Source organism: Podospora pseudocomata (genome assembly GCF_035222375.1).
Source record: "Podospora pseudocomata strain CBS 415.72m chromosome 1 map unlocalized CBS415.72m_1.2, whole genome shotgun sequence".
In the NCBI taxonomy this organism is placed as follows: Eukaryota; Fungi; Ascomycota; class Sordariomycetes; order Sordariales; family Podosporaceae; genus Podospora; species Podospora pseudocomata.
In genome coordinates, this window is record NW_026946364.1 from 444,561 (window position 1) to 463,074 (window position 18,514).

The window sequence follows — 18,514 nt, forward strand, 5'->3', positions numbered from 1 at the left end:
AGGTAAGTCCAGAAACCCATGGCACCTTATGATCTCGATTCTCGATATGGCTCAGAGTCTGTGTTCCTCACGCCTCCGACCTGATGTATCTGCAAGGTCACCTCCACTAGTCTCGTCAACGCACATAAAGGAGGGCCAAGTCCCTTGCGCACTCCCCAGCGGCACCTCAATACGAGCTGACTAGACCGAGTCGCGGAACGGTCCGGACCCCGGCCGGAGGGTCTTGCCTAGTACAGAAGGCAGAACTAAAAGGCTCGCGTGGGCTTGCAGTTCGGAGATGGACGGGTGGGATGCTTTTACCGACCCAATCGGCACGTTTTATCTCTACACACTGTGCTATCGGTACGCTATCGGGACATGTCACAATACTCGAATTCGCACAGAAACTTTTAACCCCAAAAGCGTCATCCAGTGACGAGTAACATACTGTAGTATCGCATCCTCACACTAGGCTGTTAGTGGGCAAGATCATCTTGTAAGTGCCAGATACACAGTATGCTGAGGAAAATCGAAACAGATCACAGATTTCTACCACGCCTATCTATTGGTCGAAACCCGACTGACATCTTCTACAGCAGGCGCTAGAAACCAACAAGCTTTCGCCGGTGACTCGACGGACCTAAGACGGGGATTGTTTGCCATGGCATTGAAGCGGTCAGTCGCAGGGCTCGTGTTTGCAATTGCAAGACCATGGCCGAGATATTCTTAAAATAAAAGTTGACTTCAACATAATATTCTTCTCCGTAGGCATTCATCTTGGAGCCGTACTTGATTTCGTCCCAACGCCTGATATCTTGTGAATCATATTATCCCACCATGTCGACACCCGCCCAACCATCTGCTGCAGATAGCCCTGAGACGGAAAAGCAGAAGTCTGACAAGGGCGAAATTGGTCCCGTCAATGCCACTTCACCAGACGATTTGGACAAAGAGCAACCACAAGTTACAGACGATGGCGAACCAGTCAACCCCAATCACATCAATGGCCGCTCTCAAGGCAAGATCGCCCTGATTATGCTGGCCTTGTGCCTGGCTGTCTTCCTCGGCGCTCTAGACGTAACCATCGTCACTACGGCCCTTCCTACAATCAGTGACCACTTCCAGTCAAGTAAAGGCTTCACATGGATTGGTTCTGCGTTTCTGCTCGCCAATGCCGCATCAATCCCGTCATGGGGCAAGATCTCAGACATATTCGGCCGCAAGCCCATGCTCCTGCTTGCCAACGCCATCTTCATGATTGGATCTCTTATCTGCGCTGTCTCCAACAACATTGGTATGCTCATCGCTGGCCGCGCTGTTCAGGGTCTTGGTGGGGGTGGTTTGACCATTCTTGTAAAGATTGTTATCGGCGACATCTTCCCTCTGAACATTCGGAGTGTTTTCTATGGTGTCATCGGCGGTGTTTGGGCAGTTGCTGCGGCAACAGGTCCGGCCATTGGTGGTGCGTTTACTGAGAAGGTGTCATGGCGATGGTATGTTCAAGTTCACTCACGCCAGTTAACCTTTGCTAATAGATCTAGGTGCTTCTACATCAACCTCCCTCTTGACGGTTTTGCCTTCCTCATTATCCTCTTTTTTCTCGATCTCCACACACCACGGACACCGCTCATTGAAGGCCTCAAAGCTATCGACTGGGTGGGCTCTTTTTTGGTAGTTGCCGGCACGCTCATGTTCCTCTTCGGTCTTGAATACGGTGGTGTTTCAGCACCTTGGAACTCGGTTGAAGTTATCTGCCTTCTCGTCTTTGGCCTGCTCACCTGGGCGCTTTTCATCTTCTGGGAGGCGCGTTACGCCACACTTCCTGTCATGCCAATGTCCTTGTTCAGAAACGTGAGCAACGTCGCGACCCTCTTCTGCGTCTTCATTCAAGGAGTCGTCTTTATCTCGGCATCCTTCTTCCTCCCGCTCTACTTTCAGGCCGTGCGTGGAAACACCCCTATCGAGTCAGGTCTTTACGTTCTCCCTACCGCTCTCTCGCTCTCTTTTGGGAGTCTCGCGACCGGATGGCTGGTTGCGAGAACCGGTTGGTACAGACCGCCCATCATTTTCGGGTTGTTCATGATGACCCTCGGTTTTGGCTTGTTCATCGACCTGGACGCCTACAGTGGCTGGGCAAAACTTGTTCTCTACCAGCTTGTGGCAGGTGTGGGTGTTGGCCCCCTCTTTCAAGCGCCTATCATCGCCCTCCACGCACATACTGAACCTCGTGATGTCGCAACCGCCACATCAACCCTCGGCTTCATCCGTCAGATTGCCCAGGCCATCTCTGTTGTTATCGGCCAGGTGGTCTATCAAAACGAAAAACTCAAACAGTACCCCGTCCTGGTCGCCGCTGGCATCTCCCCTGCTCTGTCAAGGGTCCTTTCTTCCGGAGAGGCTGGTGGCGCTGACATCGACATCATCGCGAGCCTTCCGTTAGACCAACGCGACGCTGTCCGTGTTGCTCTGGCAGACTCTCTCGAGCCCATGTGGATCATGTACACTTGTATCACGGCCGCTGGCTTACTCGCTTCCTTCCTGATCCGGAAAAAGGTGTTGGCCGATGTGCATGTAGAGACCAAGACTGGGTTGGAAGCTGAACGTGAGAATGCGGAGGCTCGACGTCGTGAGCGTGAAATGAGGAAGGAGAAGAAGGGGGCATCACCGGCTTGATATGTTGGTAGTTTACAGGATAGAGGATGGGGCACCGCTGCGTTGCGTGCACCACCAATTCTCTGTGTAAACAGAGCAGCTGTTCCAAGTGTTCTATACGGAGTACATGGGGTAGATTTGCAGATACCTCACCATAGAGCAACCCCTGAACCTCTGACTCCCCCCTCCCCCCAGCCGGCCGGCAACCAACTGCCGAACCCACCAAGCATAACCCTTGCCACCATTCCACACATCAAGCAAAACCCGACCAAACCTTGTTTCCACATGCACACAAGAGTCAGGAATCACACCCGCATGAAAACCCTTTCTTCCATCCCGGAACTCCAACAACAACAACAGACAAAACCAGCCCGGCTAGCGCAATGGTAGCGCGTAAGACTTCTACTTTCTCTCTTCTGATCTCATATGAGTTGGATTCAAAGTGATCTTAAGGCTGTGGGTTCGAGTCCCACGTCGGGCTTTCTTTTTGCTTTTTTGTGACTCGACACACATGAAAAAGCAGCTACCTTACTTTGTTCATTGTGATGTTTCTTTTTCTCAAAGGACCTGGTCCTTATCCTCACTTTCGCCGAGGTTGCCATATCCTAAAGACCCATCCCCGCTTGCCTCCCAACCTTCACACTGCTCACTCACAAAAGCCATCATGCATCAACATCTCATTATCATTCTAACATTATCTGCCTCCCCTCGTCCCCAACATACCAAAAAGAAAAAAGGGTATCAAGCAGACCTTTTGTTGCCCCCTTTCTTTTCTTTCCTCAGGTGTTTTCCCATCATTACTTATCCTCACCCAAAATATCTACTCAATGCCCAAATCTTCCCCTTCAGTCCACAACCCAACCCAACGAAGGATGACCCTGTTCACTATCCTGCTAGATAATTCCCTCAAACCAAATAATAAACCACGCCAGAAATGTACTCCCATTTACACAAGTTCAATATGCAAAAGACCCCACCGTTTCTTTTCCATTTTTTTTCACTAAACCGCCCCTCAAATAAAGGAAAAAGTTTCATCCCTCATAAACATATCCTCATCACATAAAATACCACAGTCATGTACAACCTCACCTCAACCCACCAGGCCCCTTCTCCACAACAAACCTCACCGGCCTCCTCAAACTCTTATTCACCACCCCCCGTGGCGGAATAACAGGCCTCATAACCGGCCCAGGACCCAAAGGCTTGACCCCCGGCAACGGTGGCGGTCCCATATTCGTCCTTATATTCCCCCCTCTAGACACCCTCCCACCCCCACCGACACTCCCATATCCGACTCCTCCAGGCCCCATATTCCCACCAGGTGTATTCCGCACGCTACTAATCCCATTCTGCGATCCAATGACCCAAGCCTCCCCATTTTTCCCCCTCTGCCCACTAACGCCATTCCGCTCATCATAACCCCACCTCCCCACGCCGCCCCCAATCAACCAGCTCCCCAAGTTCTTGCACTGGCTCACATCAAGCCACTCCAGCGCCGGGCAGTTCTCCAGCACGTTTTCCACCCCGTTACCCGTCACTCGCACACAACCCCTGACACTCAACCCCCGGAGTTCGTTGAGGTGGAGGGAGATGCATCCCAGACTGGCGTCACTGACAGCACTACCGCAAAACGCGAGACGGAGTTCCTTCAGATTGGGCAGACCAATCGAAACAACTTCAGTTGCCGTGTCGGAGAGCGCGCAGCAAAAGCTCAAGTCGAGGTGTGTAAGCCCCTTGGCGGCGTTGACAAGGGCAATGATGCTGTTGTCAGAGAGGTAGGTACAGTCAGCCAGGCACAAGTGGGTGAGCTCGGTGAACCGATAGGCTCCCCACTGCTGGAACCCGGCGTCGGTGATAGAGGTGCATCGGGTGAGGGAAAGAGACTCGAGGCGATTGGACGCATGAGCAGCCAAGTGCGCCATGGAGCGGTCCGTAATGTGCTTGCAATACGAGAGGTTAAGGCGGCGGAGACGGGGACAGCCGATGACCGTGCCTGGAGGTGGAGGTTGAGGCGCTCCTGGTTGTCCGGCCTGTTGCTGTCCTCGTTGTTGGTACTGCGAGGATCTCCTGCCCTTCGCAGCAGAGCTAGATATTACCACATTCTTGTGGTTCTCGCGTGGTGGCGGTGGTTCAGGCACCACCCAGCCCACTACCCTAGCAAGCAGGTTGTCGCCGACTTTGCGGCAGTTGCTCCAATCCACCTCCTCAAGCCCCTTGGCATTCTCGCTCATATCCAAAATGAGACCGGCAGACACGTCCCACACGCTGCGCATTTTCCACACCTTGATATTGCTGCCGCACGATCGGTACAATGCCTGGAAGCCCTCGTCGGTGATGTGAAAGCAGTTGCTGATATCTATTTTGCTTGGCCGCTGCCCAATAAAGGGCGCTAGGATATTGACCAAAGCCCAGTCATTGACTTTCCGATTGAACGGAGCGAGATCAATCTCGGTGCATAGGTTCGGACTCGTAGTCAACAGCTGACGCCACTTTCTACTGACGGCTCTCAATCGTATGAGTTCAAGCAGATCGAGGTGCTGAAAAACATGTACCCAAAGGTCATCTGATATGGCCGTTATCCTATCGCCTGGTTCCGTCGCGGAGCTCCGTGAAAGGGTCCTTGCGCGCTTAGCTGGTAGAGGACAGCCATCCGGAGAAACCGGCGATAGCGGCACCGTGATAGAAGTGACCGGCTGCACCTTCACGGGGCTGACGATGGCCGAGTTGTCTGTTTGAGGAACCGGTGGGGCCAGCGAGTTGCGACGCCGGTTACGAAGATTCTCCATGTCCACACTTAAAAAAGGATCCGGGTCAGACGGCTGTCTGGTGACATCTGAATCTTCACTTGCTGGGGAGCCGGGCTTGGATGGCGTCGTGAAGGTGACAGTCGGCAACGCCACCTCTATCTCATTCGATGTGGGCTTCTCTTCATCCGACGATAGCGCATGGCTTTCGGGGTCAGTCATATCCACGTCTTCGTCCGAAGAATGGTAGCGTTGCTTTGCTGTTTCTTCCACCTGTGACCTGACCTCCGGAGGACATCTCCTCCACAACTCTTCAAGCGCATCCCCACCAATCATCAGGCATTCTACGGCTGTGATGGATCGGACAGTAGCTGTTCTACCCTCTGCAAGCCCCAAGCTTGCCACCTCACCAAAATACTGGCCTTGTTTTAGCCTTGGCCGTGAAAATGCTGACCTCGTGTCTCGCTTGAAGGCTGGTGGGCTCAGAGGTTCGTGAATGACTTCAGCTTCTCCCCGGACGATGAAGAAGATCTCATTTCCAGGGCTCCCTTGACGGACAATGTCGGTGAACGGTGAGTATGACTTTGGTTGTGCACTGAGGCCAAGGAAGTGCAAGATATCCGGAGGCAGGTTCGAGAAAAGAGGTAGCTCTTTGAGTGTTTTTCGGACGTTGACATAGCCGCCGCCGAGTGCGCTTCCACCAACTGTTGGATCCTCAATGACGCCTGGACTTGGAGACTTTCGCTTTTTGGTGTTGACAACGGCTCCCTCTTTAATGATACCAACTTCTCCTGTGCTAACCTCCCCAGGCACAGCTTCACGGGCTAATTGTGCGCCATTCGTGTCGGGAAGTCTGCTGCTGAGTCCGCTTTCTTGACGCTTCTTCTTGAGGATGGACAGTCTCTCCTGTGCTTCTTGACGGATAGCTGTACCCATTTCTGGATATTTGGGCAGCTCAGCTTGAAGATCCTCCTTCTTCAACACGGCCAGCATGCACTTCGTCCGCGCAATGATGGTAGCAGTTCTCGGCATGTCCATCAAAACCCCGATTTCTCCAAAGAAGGCACCGGGCTTCAGCTCTGCATAAACGGCCTCACCGTCACGAGATGTGACAGCAACAACGCCCCGGACTAGCCAATACATTGCTTTCGCTTCGTCTCCCTCGGTAAGGATGTGGTCATGGGCGGAATGGAGTTGGAGTTTGAGATGGGAGATGATGGCGGCAAGGAAATCGTCGGGGGCAGACATGAAGAGTGGAAAGGAACGTATGCGATCCACCAAGTCGAGGGGCATGTCGGGAATGGTGGAAGCAGTCAGTGGCGAGGGACGCACTGGTCGACTTGGGTTGGTTTCGACGTTGAACGATCTGATCACTGAAGATACCGAATCACGAGCCTGCTGTGCCGCCTGAGCTGCCGCTCCATGCTGTGCATGATGGTGCGCCAGGGCCCGGTAGGGCGAGGTTGGCGGTGTCGGAGCTCGATTCCGTCGCATGTTGTCTTGGGTAGACCGGAAGGAAGCCCTCCCGGAAGCCGATGGAGTACGGTACCTGATGAGATTACCTAGAATGACCCCGAGTGTGACAGTGTATCGCGGGTAGCAATGGCTTCTCTCGCCCCGTGATGTCGTACAATGTAGAGGGCCCGGCTAGATCGAAATTAGGCGGTAACTGTTCATGCTATATCCAGCCAGCAACTACGGCTTCCCTCACAAAAGGAAGACCAGGCACAGAGAAGTTGGGGAAACCAAGTTATGCACTCGCTTGTCCCTCGCTTGTTGAGGCTCGTCTTGGCCCGTGTGGGGAAAGAGTTGATATGGCAATGTATAGGCGGAGGCGCTGGTTTCTCAAACACACTACAAGGACGTTGGCGAATTGAATTGCGTGGGTCGATAGTTGTATGTGGAAGATCTGTTGATCGCGCAAAAACGGCTTGCGCATCCAAAGCGCACTCGGTCTCGAACACAGTCAAGCAATTCGAAGGCCAATATCAGGCCTTCAGCAGAAGGGGCAAGGCAGCTCCTCTCGATCTCTATTGAGAGCCCACGCGTAGGTTCGGAAAAGATGAGACTATAGCACCAAACTTGGTCAGTATCAATGCTTCTCCAGTGGTCCTGGCATGCCTTGCGCACCGCTTACTTGTGGTAAAAGAGCTGAAACACCCAAAAGCTGGATGGCAAGATTGTTCGGCGATATCACAGGTCAAAGTGTGGGGTGCACCCCCAAAGGCGGAAAGAACACGGGATAGAGATCAGCCAGCGAGTCGGGATGCGTATGGGTGAATCTTTGATCGATGCTGCTGTTATGCTGAACAGAGACGAGACAGAGAAGGTGGAGGGAAGCAATGGGTAGCTCGTTGGAGACGCTGGAGTCGTCCGGGTAGGAGATGTCTCGTCTGAAAGAGTCTGAAGGACTGCTGCTCTCGCGGTTCGGAGGAAAGGCAGTGGCATTCAGCCTCGATACTAAAGAGCCACACGCTGTGCTTTTGGCAAACAAAGATTATGGACTATAGAGGTTGTTGTTGACATGGTGAGAGGTCATGGGGACCACGACAGGTAGCCGAACGGCGTGGTAATGGATGCCGGTGCCAAGCACGGCCTTGACAACTGGAAACAACTGGGATACAATCCGGCACTTTGGCCTCCTATGTACAGCAGCAAAGGAAGCAGAAGATGGGCGTTGCGATGGCCGGCGGCGGTGGAGCTGGAGGAGACAAAATGCTCGTGCTTTGGCCGATTCGGGGGAGGTGCAGACAGTTGAAGCAGAAAGGAGCTCCGTTCTTGTCGCGTCAGAGCTCGAGATTTGCGATTTGGGTAGGCTGCGGGCAGGGGCATTGAATGCGGGGCACGGCGCGCCAGGAGGCACGCTGCCAGCAAGCAAGATGCACCAGATGCAGACGATGCAGGGGTGGGGCATGACCTGCCTTCCTCTTTGTTATCTCTGCTTCCATCAGCGATGGGAGTTGTCTCTCCTTCCTGCGACATGTGCCGCGGAACGAGGTGCTCTACCTTAATGTGGTAGCCTAACATGACAAGCTATAAGATCCCAAGACGGGATAGACGTTGGCGGTGCTCCCATCGCCTTGTCACTCGAGGTTCTGCCGCAAACCCAACGAAACTCCCTCCCCGTCACCTCACTACCTAGGATGATTGCACCCCACCATGCGCCATGTGGGCCATTCTACGGGAGTGGAGGGGCTACGAGTGCTCTGTAACCGCCCATTGCGACAGATACCAGATAGGAGTAGGAGACTGATATTGCTCAGTTATGGAATCGACACAATTGACTGAGTACAGGAAGCCCGGGCTGTGGGGCGTAAACGGGCAAATGGTGGTCTCCCGTCATTCTTCAGCGGCGCAAGGAGCCGTGCAGCTGAGGGCGCCATGCTGCACGATGACGAGCTCGTTCTCCCAGCTCCGCGTGGTTCCAGCTTGCCAACGGCCCGCCAGGCAGTTGCGGAAGCTCTGTTCTCCATGTCTGAACTCAGTTAACTACTCATGGATGACGGTGATTCTGGCTTCGCGTTTCACCTTGGGTTTGGTATTGGATACTGCCCAGAAACACTCAGGGTCCAGCGAATGCTGTGGTCACAGTGACCCCATACGCATCCGGGATGACCGGCATCTCTTCTGCCGCCTCAACCATGGATGGCCTGTGCTTCTTGTTCGAGAAGGATTCTAGCGTTGGACTGTGCGTCGGGCATGGGCCAATCTCTCCGTCTCGTCCCTGGGGCTTGCCGTTGCGGACTTCTGCATATTTGACCCTGTCACCCTCTGCCTAGCCAACCAGACCGCCAAGAGACGAACGCCTGCATCAAGACGGTGTGTTTGACAGTGTGGTTTATTCTGGGAAGTCGACCAAACACCTCTCTGATGAGCACCGTGGCACAGCATGAGGCGCGGGCTGAAAGGCTGAGCGAGTAGCACGTCAAGAGGAGACATTGCGGGATTTCTAGTGATATTTCTATTCTCCTAGTAGTACGGAATAGACCTTCCATATGTAGCATCGCTTGTTAAGTAGACGACACACAAACGAAAGGACGAGCTTATATGTGGCTTGTTCGTTGAGACGAGAGAGGAAGGTGAGCTCTCCGATAAAGATGTCATGTCTTAGTTTTTTCTCATCGTCCCCGGGCTATTCAGCTTGGATCTCACGGTCTGAAAGAGTGCAAGTGGTTCAAGAGGTAGCGTTCATATCAGACTCCACCAAAACCACATGGGAATTTTACCTGAAGAATATTATCAAGTCCGCAAAGTCCATATCTCCATGAAAAACTTACCTATCTCCGAGCTGTGACTGGAAGCCGTCCCAAAACTTTGTCGTCATGAGGCCAAGATGTGTCATAGGGTTGGGGTTATTGCAGGCTGAGCCCGGGTAGACGCGGGGTTGCTCGAAGCTTCCGGAAAGCTTGGGCCACCTTTTGGTATTAGCTAAGCAAAAGCCCACCTCGAAACGTCATCTTCATTTTGCCTTTCGCCCTGGTGATGCACCACCGTTAAAAGTCCCTAGATCACACAACTCCTATTGTCGCCGTCATCATCGAGACAGCATCGACCACAACTAGAATAATGTCGTTCACACTTACGCTCCGCGCGGGGCTTGCCCCTCGTCTGGCGATGCAGTTTGCGAAGCCCCCGTCAGCAATGCGCGCCTTCCATCAATCAGCCAAGCAGAATACCTTCTTCACCTCGAGGACAGCACTCAGCTCAAAGAACAGCTCCAGCAACATTCTCGCCAGACTTCGAGGCTCCTCCCGTAGTTACCAGCAGCAGAGCGGCTATGCATACTATGATCCTACAGCCCGCCGCAAGGAGACGGTGCGGAAGCTCATCATCGGCGGCGCCATCTTCGGCGGCACCCTCGTCGCTGTCAATGTCATGTTCAACGGGGAGTCGAGAGAGGGTGGCATGCCCAAGTTTGAGCGCCAGTATCTCAACCAGACCTTCCTCCACACTGGTCTTGGTGTAGGTATTATCGGCATGACAGCCTATCAGATGCTCCAAAGCGGATTTGTCTACAGACTCATGCAGACCAACCCTTGGGTTGTCGGCATCGGTGGTTTGGCTCTCAGCATTGGTTCTATGATTGCTACCCGCTCCGTGGACCCTGACAAGTATGTTACTGCCAATCGTCAATCATGTAGTTGGCAATTGCTAACCGTCCGTCTTCCAGTTATGTTCCGAAGTATGCCTTCTGGGCCGTCTTCAATGCCACCCAGGCCGCTTTCGTTGCTCCCTTGATGGTCATGGCTCCCCCTGCTCTTCTTGCCCGCGCCGGTCTCTATACAGCTGCCATGATGGGCTCCATCTCGATCGTCGGCGCTACCGCCAAGCAGGACAAGTACCTTTACATCGGCGGTCCTCTTCTCGCCGGTGCTGCCATTGTGGCCGTCTCTGGCTTCGCCCCTCTTGTTCTTCCCGCCACCGCCGTTCGCACACTCGCCGTCACCGAGAACCTCTGGCTCTGGGGTGGTCTGGCCGTCTTCGGTGGTTTCACTCTCTATGACGTGCAGAAGGTCTTGCACCACGCCCGCCTGGCTGAGCGTGGCCTCATCAAGCGCGATCCCGTCAACGAGAGCATCAGCCTTGAGCTTGACTTCCTCAACATCTTTGTGCGCATGGTCCAGATCTTGATGATGCAGCAGAGGAGGAAGTAAACCTGTGGAGGATAGGTCGTGAAATCGATGATAAGAAGCGGCAACAGCTGGGGGTGTTCACTATCGGTAGATCAGGACCGTTGCGATCATGGAATGGGCGGCGCTTTAAGGAAATAGCGACTCTCTCTGCTCTCCTTGTGCGTTATTAGGACTTGGAAATTTGGTATAGTTTCCTTTCTGTTGGAATTGGGGTAACTTCAAAGGTACCATCCAGCCGTTGATGGCTCTCCAAATGTGTACACAAAAATAGTATTATACCAGCCTTGCTACCAAGGCCAGAAAAACATTCTAAACATTGCCAAAGCAACGTCCACTGCCAACTCCGTCGCTTGCATTTCGTGATATATCCGTTGAGGTGATGTCCATCACATGTTAAAAGCTGCCGTGCTGTGTTCCCATGTCTTCCCGCCCTGTCCCATTTGTTTACCAGTACGCCGAACCCCCATTTTCGTTCACCAGAAAAAAAAAAAAAAGATATCCCAACCCAGCTCAAAAAATCACAGTCTTGTAGCCATCTTCCGGGGCTGCTATTGCAAATCGGGAAAATTTCTCAAAAAGTGACTCGGGCATTCGTACCCGTACGGGTTCTTGGTGAGATACTCTTGGTGGTAATCCTCAGCGTCCCACCACTTTTGCGCGGGGAGGATCTCGGTGACGATCTTGTTGTTCCACCACTGCTCGTTTGCTTTTTTTGTCATCTCCCTCGCGGTTTTCTCCTGCTCGGCGTCGTGGTAGAAGATCCCCGAGCGGTACTGGGACCCCCTGTCGGGGCCCTGCTGGTTGGACGTGGTGGGGTCGTGCATCCGGTAGAAGAAGGTGAGGAGGTCAGTGTAGGAGATTTTGGTGGGGTCGTAGACTAGGAGGGTGGCTTCGGCGTCTGTTGGGAATCGGGGGGAGGTTAGATTGTGGGGATTTTGAGGGAAAGAGAGATGGGGAGGGGAAACATACGGCCTGTGTTGCCGCTGCAGACGGCGCGGTAGGAAGGGTCTTGGGTGTTACCGCCGATGTAGCCTACTCGGGCGTCGTAGAGGCCTTTGGAGCCGAAATGCTTGCGGTACATGTGCTCGACGCCCCAGAAGCAGCCGGCCGCGACGGTTGCGCGGGCGGCGCCCTCGGGGTATTCCTTTTGGGTGGCGGCGGAGGCGGAGGCGGAGGTGCCCATTTTCTTGAGAAGGGAGTGGGTGTTTGGGGATTTGGCGATGGCGGCTCGTGAGAAGGGGGCGAAGAGCTTGGTGAGGATGAAGGGGCAGGTTGACATGGACAGAGTTACGGCAAGCAGCGAAGCTATGAGGGGGGGGATGTGATTGATTTATTATAATGATGTAGCTCTCGCGATGCGATTGTTGCAATGGGAACTAGGATGTGGTGGATCGTGGGCCCTGGAAAGGGTGGAGTTCCCGCGATTGCGACAGAATGGATGTGGGATTGCGAAATGCGAATAAGGGTCTGGAGCAGCTACCGAGAGATATTTATTGACGATGTTTTCCGGGATGTCAAATGAGGAAGGAGAGGAAGGATGGGATGAGTCAACTCTTCGAGAATCTGGAGCGGGGGAAAAGTGAGGATAAAGAATTGGCCGGTGGGAATTGTCAGCATTCATATGCTTTTGGTGACAAAAACTGTCATCGAAGCAGTGATTCCAAAGCTCTGCTGAAGCTCTTTGCGATCGTGACGTCGCGCTGCCGGGATTCGCAGATTCGGCGCGGGGCAAAACCACAAGGGGCGACATGGGATTCCAAATCAATGAGGGGTATTTGACAATGCAGGGTTAGGGTTCATATCGATATGATGGAAAAGGAGTGACCCCTGAATCCAAGTCAAACGTGTTTCTCTCACTCGTTAGGAGGATTCCCGTGGCTCCGAGAGACCCAAGTTACAAATTCGACAAGAATAAGAGTTTTAAAAGATAGCCAATATGCCTTTTGAGATTGGGCGCCCATACCATGGAGGCAACAACCTGTCCATGGCTCCCTCGATTCCATGCGGATATGCCCAATTCCTCAGCGATATTTCGGAGTGTCCAGGCATGAACGGCCAAGTTCACCATCACCAAGAACTCAACAAAACCCCAGAGGAGCCGCACTATTCTTCCAGTCCACCGTAAACGACGTGCGTTTACAAAACGACTAACCCATCGAGGGATCCTGCTTTTCTCAATATGCAGCAGGTCTTGATTAAGAACTAGAATCATGACTACTGGATAGATATGCGCTCTTCTAGCACTCCGAAAAGAAGGCGGGGTCAACTCGGGAATTGAGGCCAAACAGAACGCCTGCAATGAAGGATTATTGCCACACTGTTCGACTTTTTCTGTAGCACGGAGATGGCACCAGACTGTCTCCATTGTTGGGGAAAGGCTTTCCAGATTATCGATGACCACCGCAAGAATGCAGTTGCCGAGGGTGAGGGCCAATGTATATCACCTGAAAAATGCCCGGTCGGCTGACAGAATCTCTTGTAAAAGTCGAAACAAAGTCTTACCATCCCATCCCCACTCGCTGAAGAAGAGATTGCATCAGGAGTACAGGCAACACGCCGTTGACTGCTAGAACCTGCACCAGTTGCGAGTTCATGATGTTGAAGGGCGCTTTCAAAAATGCCATGGCCCGATGTACTACTAACCATGAGCACTGGATATGTCCAGGAATTCAAGATGTTCATCAACCCGTATGCTACCAAGACCATGAGGGTTTGAGCAATATGAGAGAACAAAACCTTTACCTCATTGACACTCATATTAGTTGGCTTGTTCAAGAGAACCAAGAGTCGTCGACTTACGCCAGGTCCAGCAACATCAGCGTTGACAGTCACATCTGTGCCTTCACAGTAACTTGTCAATGCGGATTGTAGCCCAAGAAGAGAGGACGAGCTCTCAAAACCGACTCGCTGCAAATTCAAAAGGTCTGGGGAACAGTTGCCAAGTAGCCCGTCGTGTGCCTGGCAAGACGCTACAGCGGACTGCAGTACTGAACCCAGGACGAAAGATCCATTCCAATCTCGAATGTTGTTCACTCCATATGCTCTGAGCTCTACCATGTCATCCGAGTCTAGCGGCCAGGCTAGACTGCCGCTCCGGATGAGAACTTCCGCAGACGCAAGAGTAACGCCGTTGGCGAGAGTACTGGTGGACGCAGACCTGCTATCAGGATCCGTACAGGTAGAGGTGCAATGTGGCTCTTGGTTGAACCCAATCCGGCATCCGGATTTCAATAGCTTCAGAGCAGGTTTTCCATCCGCATATTGATATTGGCGCCGATTTTGGGCGTCATGATCGGAGGAGTTCGAAGTGAATTCAATGAAGCGGAAAAGGCGCTTGATGCCTGAAACCACCAAATAAAGTGGGATCAGATCGGTCTCATCATGGCCTTGCATATTTTCACGAGTGATGGTAAAAAGAAGCCGCTCAGGGTTTGCTGACAGGTCAGTTCCTGAGTCCCAGCTCTTTGTCATGGTTGACGGGCGGAATTCACTGACAGTAGACGAGCAGGAGAAAGGATGGCAGCCTGGTAGAATGGAATAACTCTTTATTCATGGGCTTTATTGGGCCGGTATTTGTATCTGGTGTTGTTTGCTGAGTATGAGTGAAACTGCCTCACTTATCAGGGCCCCACTCATCAAGCTGCAGGATCAGGGCGAGGACCCCAAATTCCCCAAATGTAACCCACTTGTAATATAGGTTACCGTGGAATGATTTCAGCCCCCAACTATCACTGTATGCCGTGTAACCTTCTCTTTCGACCTTTACTGACCGAAATGGCATCTTCGTTGCTCACAGTGTTTCGAGGCTAGCTTGTCAAACCAGACAGGTACCTTAGGTAGTGTTGTCCGCCTTCGGAGGTAAACTGATCGTTGTACCTCACCTAACCTTGGCCCTTTTTGTGCTGCTATTATTCTCAGAGTCTTCCAGGCTTGGGGATATTCACCTTCATGTCCTGCCCGACACCCATAGCCTCCAGACCACCTTTTTCACCATCGACATTTTCCTCTGCGTTGCCCTCATCCTTGGCTTCCATTCGACAAAAGTGCGGCTCTCATCGATCCACTTCTCATAAACCTGAGTCAATTCGTCCAGGGCCTGCTCTTTAGCGGCCTTTCTCTCCTCTTCCGACTCCGTCTTCGTCTTCAGTTTCACGCGCCTGTCTATAGACCACCTCCACTCATGGATCTTGATGAAAACCTCCTTTCTGAGCTCCTCGTTGGCGGGATCTATGAAATCAGTCCTACTGTATGACTTTCGGTTCTCGTAGAAGAAATTGCTGAGGCATGTAGGGCAGCTGAGCACATGCATAGTGTGCCCGTGATCATTTTCGGCCTCATCTGTAGTTTGGGCCCAGAACCAAGATTCATCAGTCTCCCATTCCGTGTTGTAAAAGCCGCTGTCGAGATCATTCGGGCACTCTAGAACAGTCCCTGTCTGGGCCAGGCGATAGACACATTCTAGACAAGGGGCTCTTGTCATTTGACCATCAATTTGATGATGAAGTCGAGTCATTCCTTTGGTGAGAGTAACGCTTTCAGAAAGGGTCACAATGACATCGCCATCTTCCTCGACATCGCCGCTGGGTCTGCCGGAGTCCTTGCCTTCTTTCTGTATTTGTCAAGAGACATTTAGCATCAACAAAGTTTAACACACCTTTCTTTTGTAATTTGATCTGGGAAAAACAGGCGGAGAGTCCCTGCGGGCTCGCTTTCCAAGCAGCGACTCCGACTGAAACTCCGCTTTCACCAGGTCACGATTCCTCTGTTTCTGCTTGGTCTGCACTGTGCGAGCCATTGAAGACTGTGGTCTTGTTGCTGAAGGGTGTAAGGAGGAACTAGCCAGGTGGTGGCAGAAGTCGACTTGGCAAAATTCTACGGAAAACAGCCAAGAGATGTTGAGGAATTTGGTGAAAAATAGTTTGAAAAGTCAATGATCAAACGTAGGGTGGTCCTAGGAGCTGCCTGGCTAACAAACAGCTTCACAAAAGGAAAGAGCGCCCTGTGATTCACGTCATGGACAAATAAAGTAACTACGACACCAGCACGGCCTTGGAGGTAACGGCACAAACCACGTTGCTTGAGCGTCTGCTAGAATAAACTAAAAGATGGAAATCTCCTCTTCCTGTTCATTGTGTGTAATCCAATCTCCCGGGAGAGACCCAACTCCCACTCTCTCGTATATTTTTCTCTCACCACTGTCTCTCCATCCACCAATTCCAACCACCACGAGGACATGGTGCTCAAGGGCCCTGGCAGGCTTATTGCTCTTCGACTTTCGCCTCCCAACAGCCACAACTCTCAATTCCTTGGCGTCATCTATCCCGGTAGGTCGCTGCCCAGCATCCCATTTGATCTTCTTCTCAGCAACTTTCAGCCCTACCACCAGTCTTCGACCCTTCCCGCTGAGGTGGTTGTCTTGATCTGTGCGCCCGGTATGCCACATGGAACTAGCAGTACTATTCCCTGACCCGCTGGTATCAAGACTCATTTCCCAAACCGCAGCTCCCCACGGCGACCGAACGTCATCCTCCAGCCAATGAACTCCCTCGAACGGCAAATCCATGAAACCAATCGCACCCGTGTAAGCCATCCACGACCAGCTAGGTGGCACCCTATACCGTCCCAGCCCTTCCTCGGGGAACTCGATCCTCCGCATACCCCCTGGTTCCTCGCAGGTCCAAAGCAAACTCCTCCCAAAAAAAGGGACTCTGTCAAAGATCCCATACCCCCCTCTCGTGTCGAAAGCGGCCACGAGCCTCTGTTCCAAGCCAGCGATGGCAATAGGGCGGTCGTATGCTCTCGTGAATTGCAGTCGGGAATAGGTCTTGTAAAGGGATTCGTACAGGCGGATCTTGCCCCCTTTGCTCGAGGTCAGGGCTACTTGCGGGAAGTTGGGGTCGCCGAGAAAAGAGGATTGGTTACTTTTAGACAAAAAAGGTTAGTTAGTGTAACAAAAGAAACAATCAAGAGATCCAAGGACGTGCTTTGTCATCTTTGTAAGTGTTTCACAGCGCACCCCAGCACCGCACTCAAAATATGTCTGTCGTTCGGTGAAATAGATCGTTCGGCGCGCAAGAGCTCTTTCTTGCAGCACCCAACCACGTTGGTTGAGAGGACCATCGATGACATCTGTCTGAAAGTTGTCAATTGCCTCGCAGACATAGACCATGGCGTTGTTGTCTTCGCTGTCTCCAACGTCGCCCTTGCCACTATTAGCAGACAGATTGAGGGCAACAGACTTTCTTTGTGGGCGTGAAGACAAGAATCCGCTCGAAGTGCCACTGGCACTGCTGGCCGCAATCACACAATAGGCCAAACTGAACACTGTCTCCATCTTCTGAGCTTCAGTCTCAAAGTCACCCTGTGGGCCTTGAACGATACAGAGAGAGTCAATCCACAAGTACCGGATCCCAAGAGCTCTGGTCACGGAAACTGCGTCCTTGAAAGTCTTAGGAAGGCTACTAATAGCTATCCCGGATGTAAGCCTGGGGCTGACGTTGGTGGCGGTGGTGGAGAAATGGTTGTTATGGCGAGAGTTTCCCCACGGGTGTGATAGTGCGATGTACCGTGTGTCTTCTCCTTTGAGACCTAGCGAAGTTGAGGAACACAGTAAAATTGATTGCTGGCTTGCGGAGCTCCCGACATCGAGAAGTTTGGTAGGGAGAGCCAAGCCCTTTTTCGACGGGATTGCTTTGAGGTAGCAGTCTGGGTGGTTAAGATCGCAATCGTTCAGCCAGTTGGCAAGCAGGGTGAAGTATGCGTCACTGTATGTTGACATCAGGGCTGGCAGTCCGATTTGAATCTCGTCAGCTGCGTGCCTGAAACTGGGCGGCGCTCGCAACGGGTACTTTGCTATCAGCCTGTTAGTCAGTAAACTGAAGGAGTACTGCATCTAGCTACCATTATCCTTGACTTACTCGGAACAAGACAAAGTGACAGAAAAGGATCAGGCATACGATCCAAAAAAAGATGAGAGCCGATTCTTTGTAATTTTACCAAGTCAGTTTCACCTTTGGGCGTTGTTCCTGACTTGGTGATACAAGCATCGAAAACAAGCATGTGTAGCTCGCAATTACGGGACGTCGATTTGATAGTTGCAAAGCTATCTTGGCAAGGCTCCGGGGAAAGCAGATCTCGATTCGTGCACATTGGGCAAAGTCTCTGGATTGAGTTTGCAGGAAGTGGGTTTGATGCCAATGACCGGATACAGTGTTGGCGCAAGGCGAATTCATTGTCGACTGGATAGCTCCAAGTCGTAACTAACTGTGATTTGTTAAGATATGTGCTGAGCCGTGAAGGGAGCAACTCAGGAGGTTGATCTTACAGGCTACATGAAGCTATCAGCGCTCATTTCCTCCGGCAGAGGCAGTAGCTGGATAAGCAAAAAAAAAACAGAAAAGAAAAAACTTACGATCTGGCACAGTAGACAGGCCGATGGGTCAATTTAAAGCAAAAATCGCTAGCTTTCTTACAGAATCACTCACATGCTACAAATAAGTTCACAGT

General features: G+C 52.2%; 6 protein-coding genes and 1 non-coding gene across 7 annotated transcripts; 3 read left to right on the top strand and 4 right to left on the bottom strand.

Annotated features, from left to right (window-relative positions):
- Nucleotides 1-412: 412 nt before the first annotated feature.
- QC762_101360 (uncharacterized protein) lies at nucleotides 413-2,815 on the top strand. Its single transcript, XM_062884516.1, has 3 exons — nucleotides 413-475; nucleotides 576-1,472; nucleotides 1,521-2,815. Exons 2-3 carry the CDS (start codon nucleotides 817-819, stop codon nucleotides 2,650-2,652), a joined length of 1,788 nt encoding a protein of 595 aa, XP_062747356.1. The 5' UTR covers nucleotides 413-475; nucleotides 576-816; the 3' UTR covers nucleotides 2,653-2,815.
- A 185-nt stretch (nucleotides 2,816-3,000) lies between these two features.
- QC762_0027400 lies at nucleotides 3,001-3,112 on the top strand. The gene has a single exon. It is a non-coding gene; the product is annotated as a tRNA-Arg (tRNA).
- Nucleotides 3,113-3,716: 604 nt separating this feature from the next.
- Nucleotides 3,717-6,869, bottom strand: QC762_101370 (uncharacterized protein; the record flags this gene model as incomplete). The annotated part of the gene is made up of 1 exon (XM_062884517.1): nucleotides 3,717-6,869. The coding sequence occupies one exon, from the start codon at nucleotides 6,867-6,869 to the stop codon at nucleotides 3,717-3,719; it is 3,153 nt and encodes a 1,050-aa protein (XP_062747357.1).
- Nucleotides 6,870-9,174: 2,305 nt separating this feature from the next.
- QC762_101380 (uncharacterized protein) lies at nucleotides 9,175-11,334 on the top strand. The gene is made up of 2 exons (XM_062884518.1): nucleotides 9,175-10,486; nucleotides 10,546-11,334. Exons 1-2 carry the CDS (start codon nucleotides 9,942-9,944, stop codon nucleotides 11,027-11,029), a joined length of 1,029 nt encoding a protein of 342 aa, XP_062747358.1. The 5' UTR covers nucleotides 9,175-9,941; the 3' UTR covers nucleotides 11,030-11,334.
- On the bottom strand, nucleotides 11,271-12,958 carry mxr1 (Peptide methionine sulfoxide reductase). Its single transcript, XM_062884519.1, has 2 exons — nucleotides 11,978-12,958; nucleotides 11,271-11,906 (listed from the first exon to the last, which is right to left on the bottom strand). Exons 1-2 carry the CDS (start codon nucleotides 12,285-12,287, stop codon nucleotides 11,557-11,559), a joined length of 660 nt encoding a protein of 219 aa, XP_062747359.1. The 5' UTR covers nucleotides 12,288-12,958; the 3' UTR covers nucleotides 11,271-11,556.
- Nucleotides 12,959-13,270: 312 nt separating this feature from the next.
- Nucleotides 13,271-14,479, bottom strand: QC762_101395 (uncharacterized protein; the record flags this gene model as incomplete). The annotated part of the gene is made up of 2 exons (XM_062884520.1): nucleotides 13,271-13,744; nucleotides 13,808-14,479. The coding sequence occupies 2 exons, from the start codon at nucleotides 14,477-14,479 to the stop codon at nucleotides 13,271-13,273; spliced, it is 1,146 nt and encodes a 381-aa protein (XP_062747360.1).
- A 1,472-nt stretch (nucleotides 14,480-15,951) lies between these two features.
- On the bottom strand, nucleotides 15,952-18,157 carry QC762_101400 (uncharacterized protein; the record flags this gene model as incomplete). Its single annotated transcript, XM_062884521.1, has 3 exons — nucleotides 15,952-16,929; nucleotides 17,038-17,860; nucleotides 17,926-18,157. 3 exons carry the CDS (start codon nucleotides 18,155-18,157, stop codon nucleotides 16,107-16,109), a joined length of 1,878 nt encoding a protein of 625 aa, XP_062747361.1. The 3' UTR covers nucleotides 15,952-16,106.
- Between the last annotated feature and the right edge of the window lie 357 nt (nucleotides 18,158-18,514).

Bases quoted from the DNA above. Each gene is read 5' to 3' on its own strand.
- QC762_101360 (XM_062884516.1), top strand. From the start codon at position 817: ATGTCGACACCCGCCCAACCATCTGCTGCAGATAGCCCTGAGACGGAA. The intron at 1,473-1,520 runs GTATGTTCAAGT...TAATAGATCTAG, and splicing joins GAGAAGGTGTCATGGCGATG to GTGCTTCTACATCAACCTCC.
- QC762_101380 (XM_062884518.1), top strand. From the start codon at position 9,942: ATGTCGTTCACACTTACGCTCCGCGCGGGGCTTGCCCCTCGTCTGGCG. The intron at 10,487-10,545 runs GTATGTTACTGC...TCCGTCTTCCAG, and splicing joins CGCTCCGTGGACCCTGACAA to TTATGTTCCGAAGTATGCCT.
- mxr1 (XM_062884519.1), bottom strand. From the start codon at position 12,287: ATGTCAACCTGCCCCTTCATCCTCACCAAGCTCTTCGCCCCCTTCTCA. The intron at 11,907-11,977 runs GTATGTTTCCCC...GATTCCCAACAG, and splicing joins CTGCAGCGGCAACACAGGCC to ACGCCGAAGCCACCCTCCTA.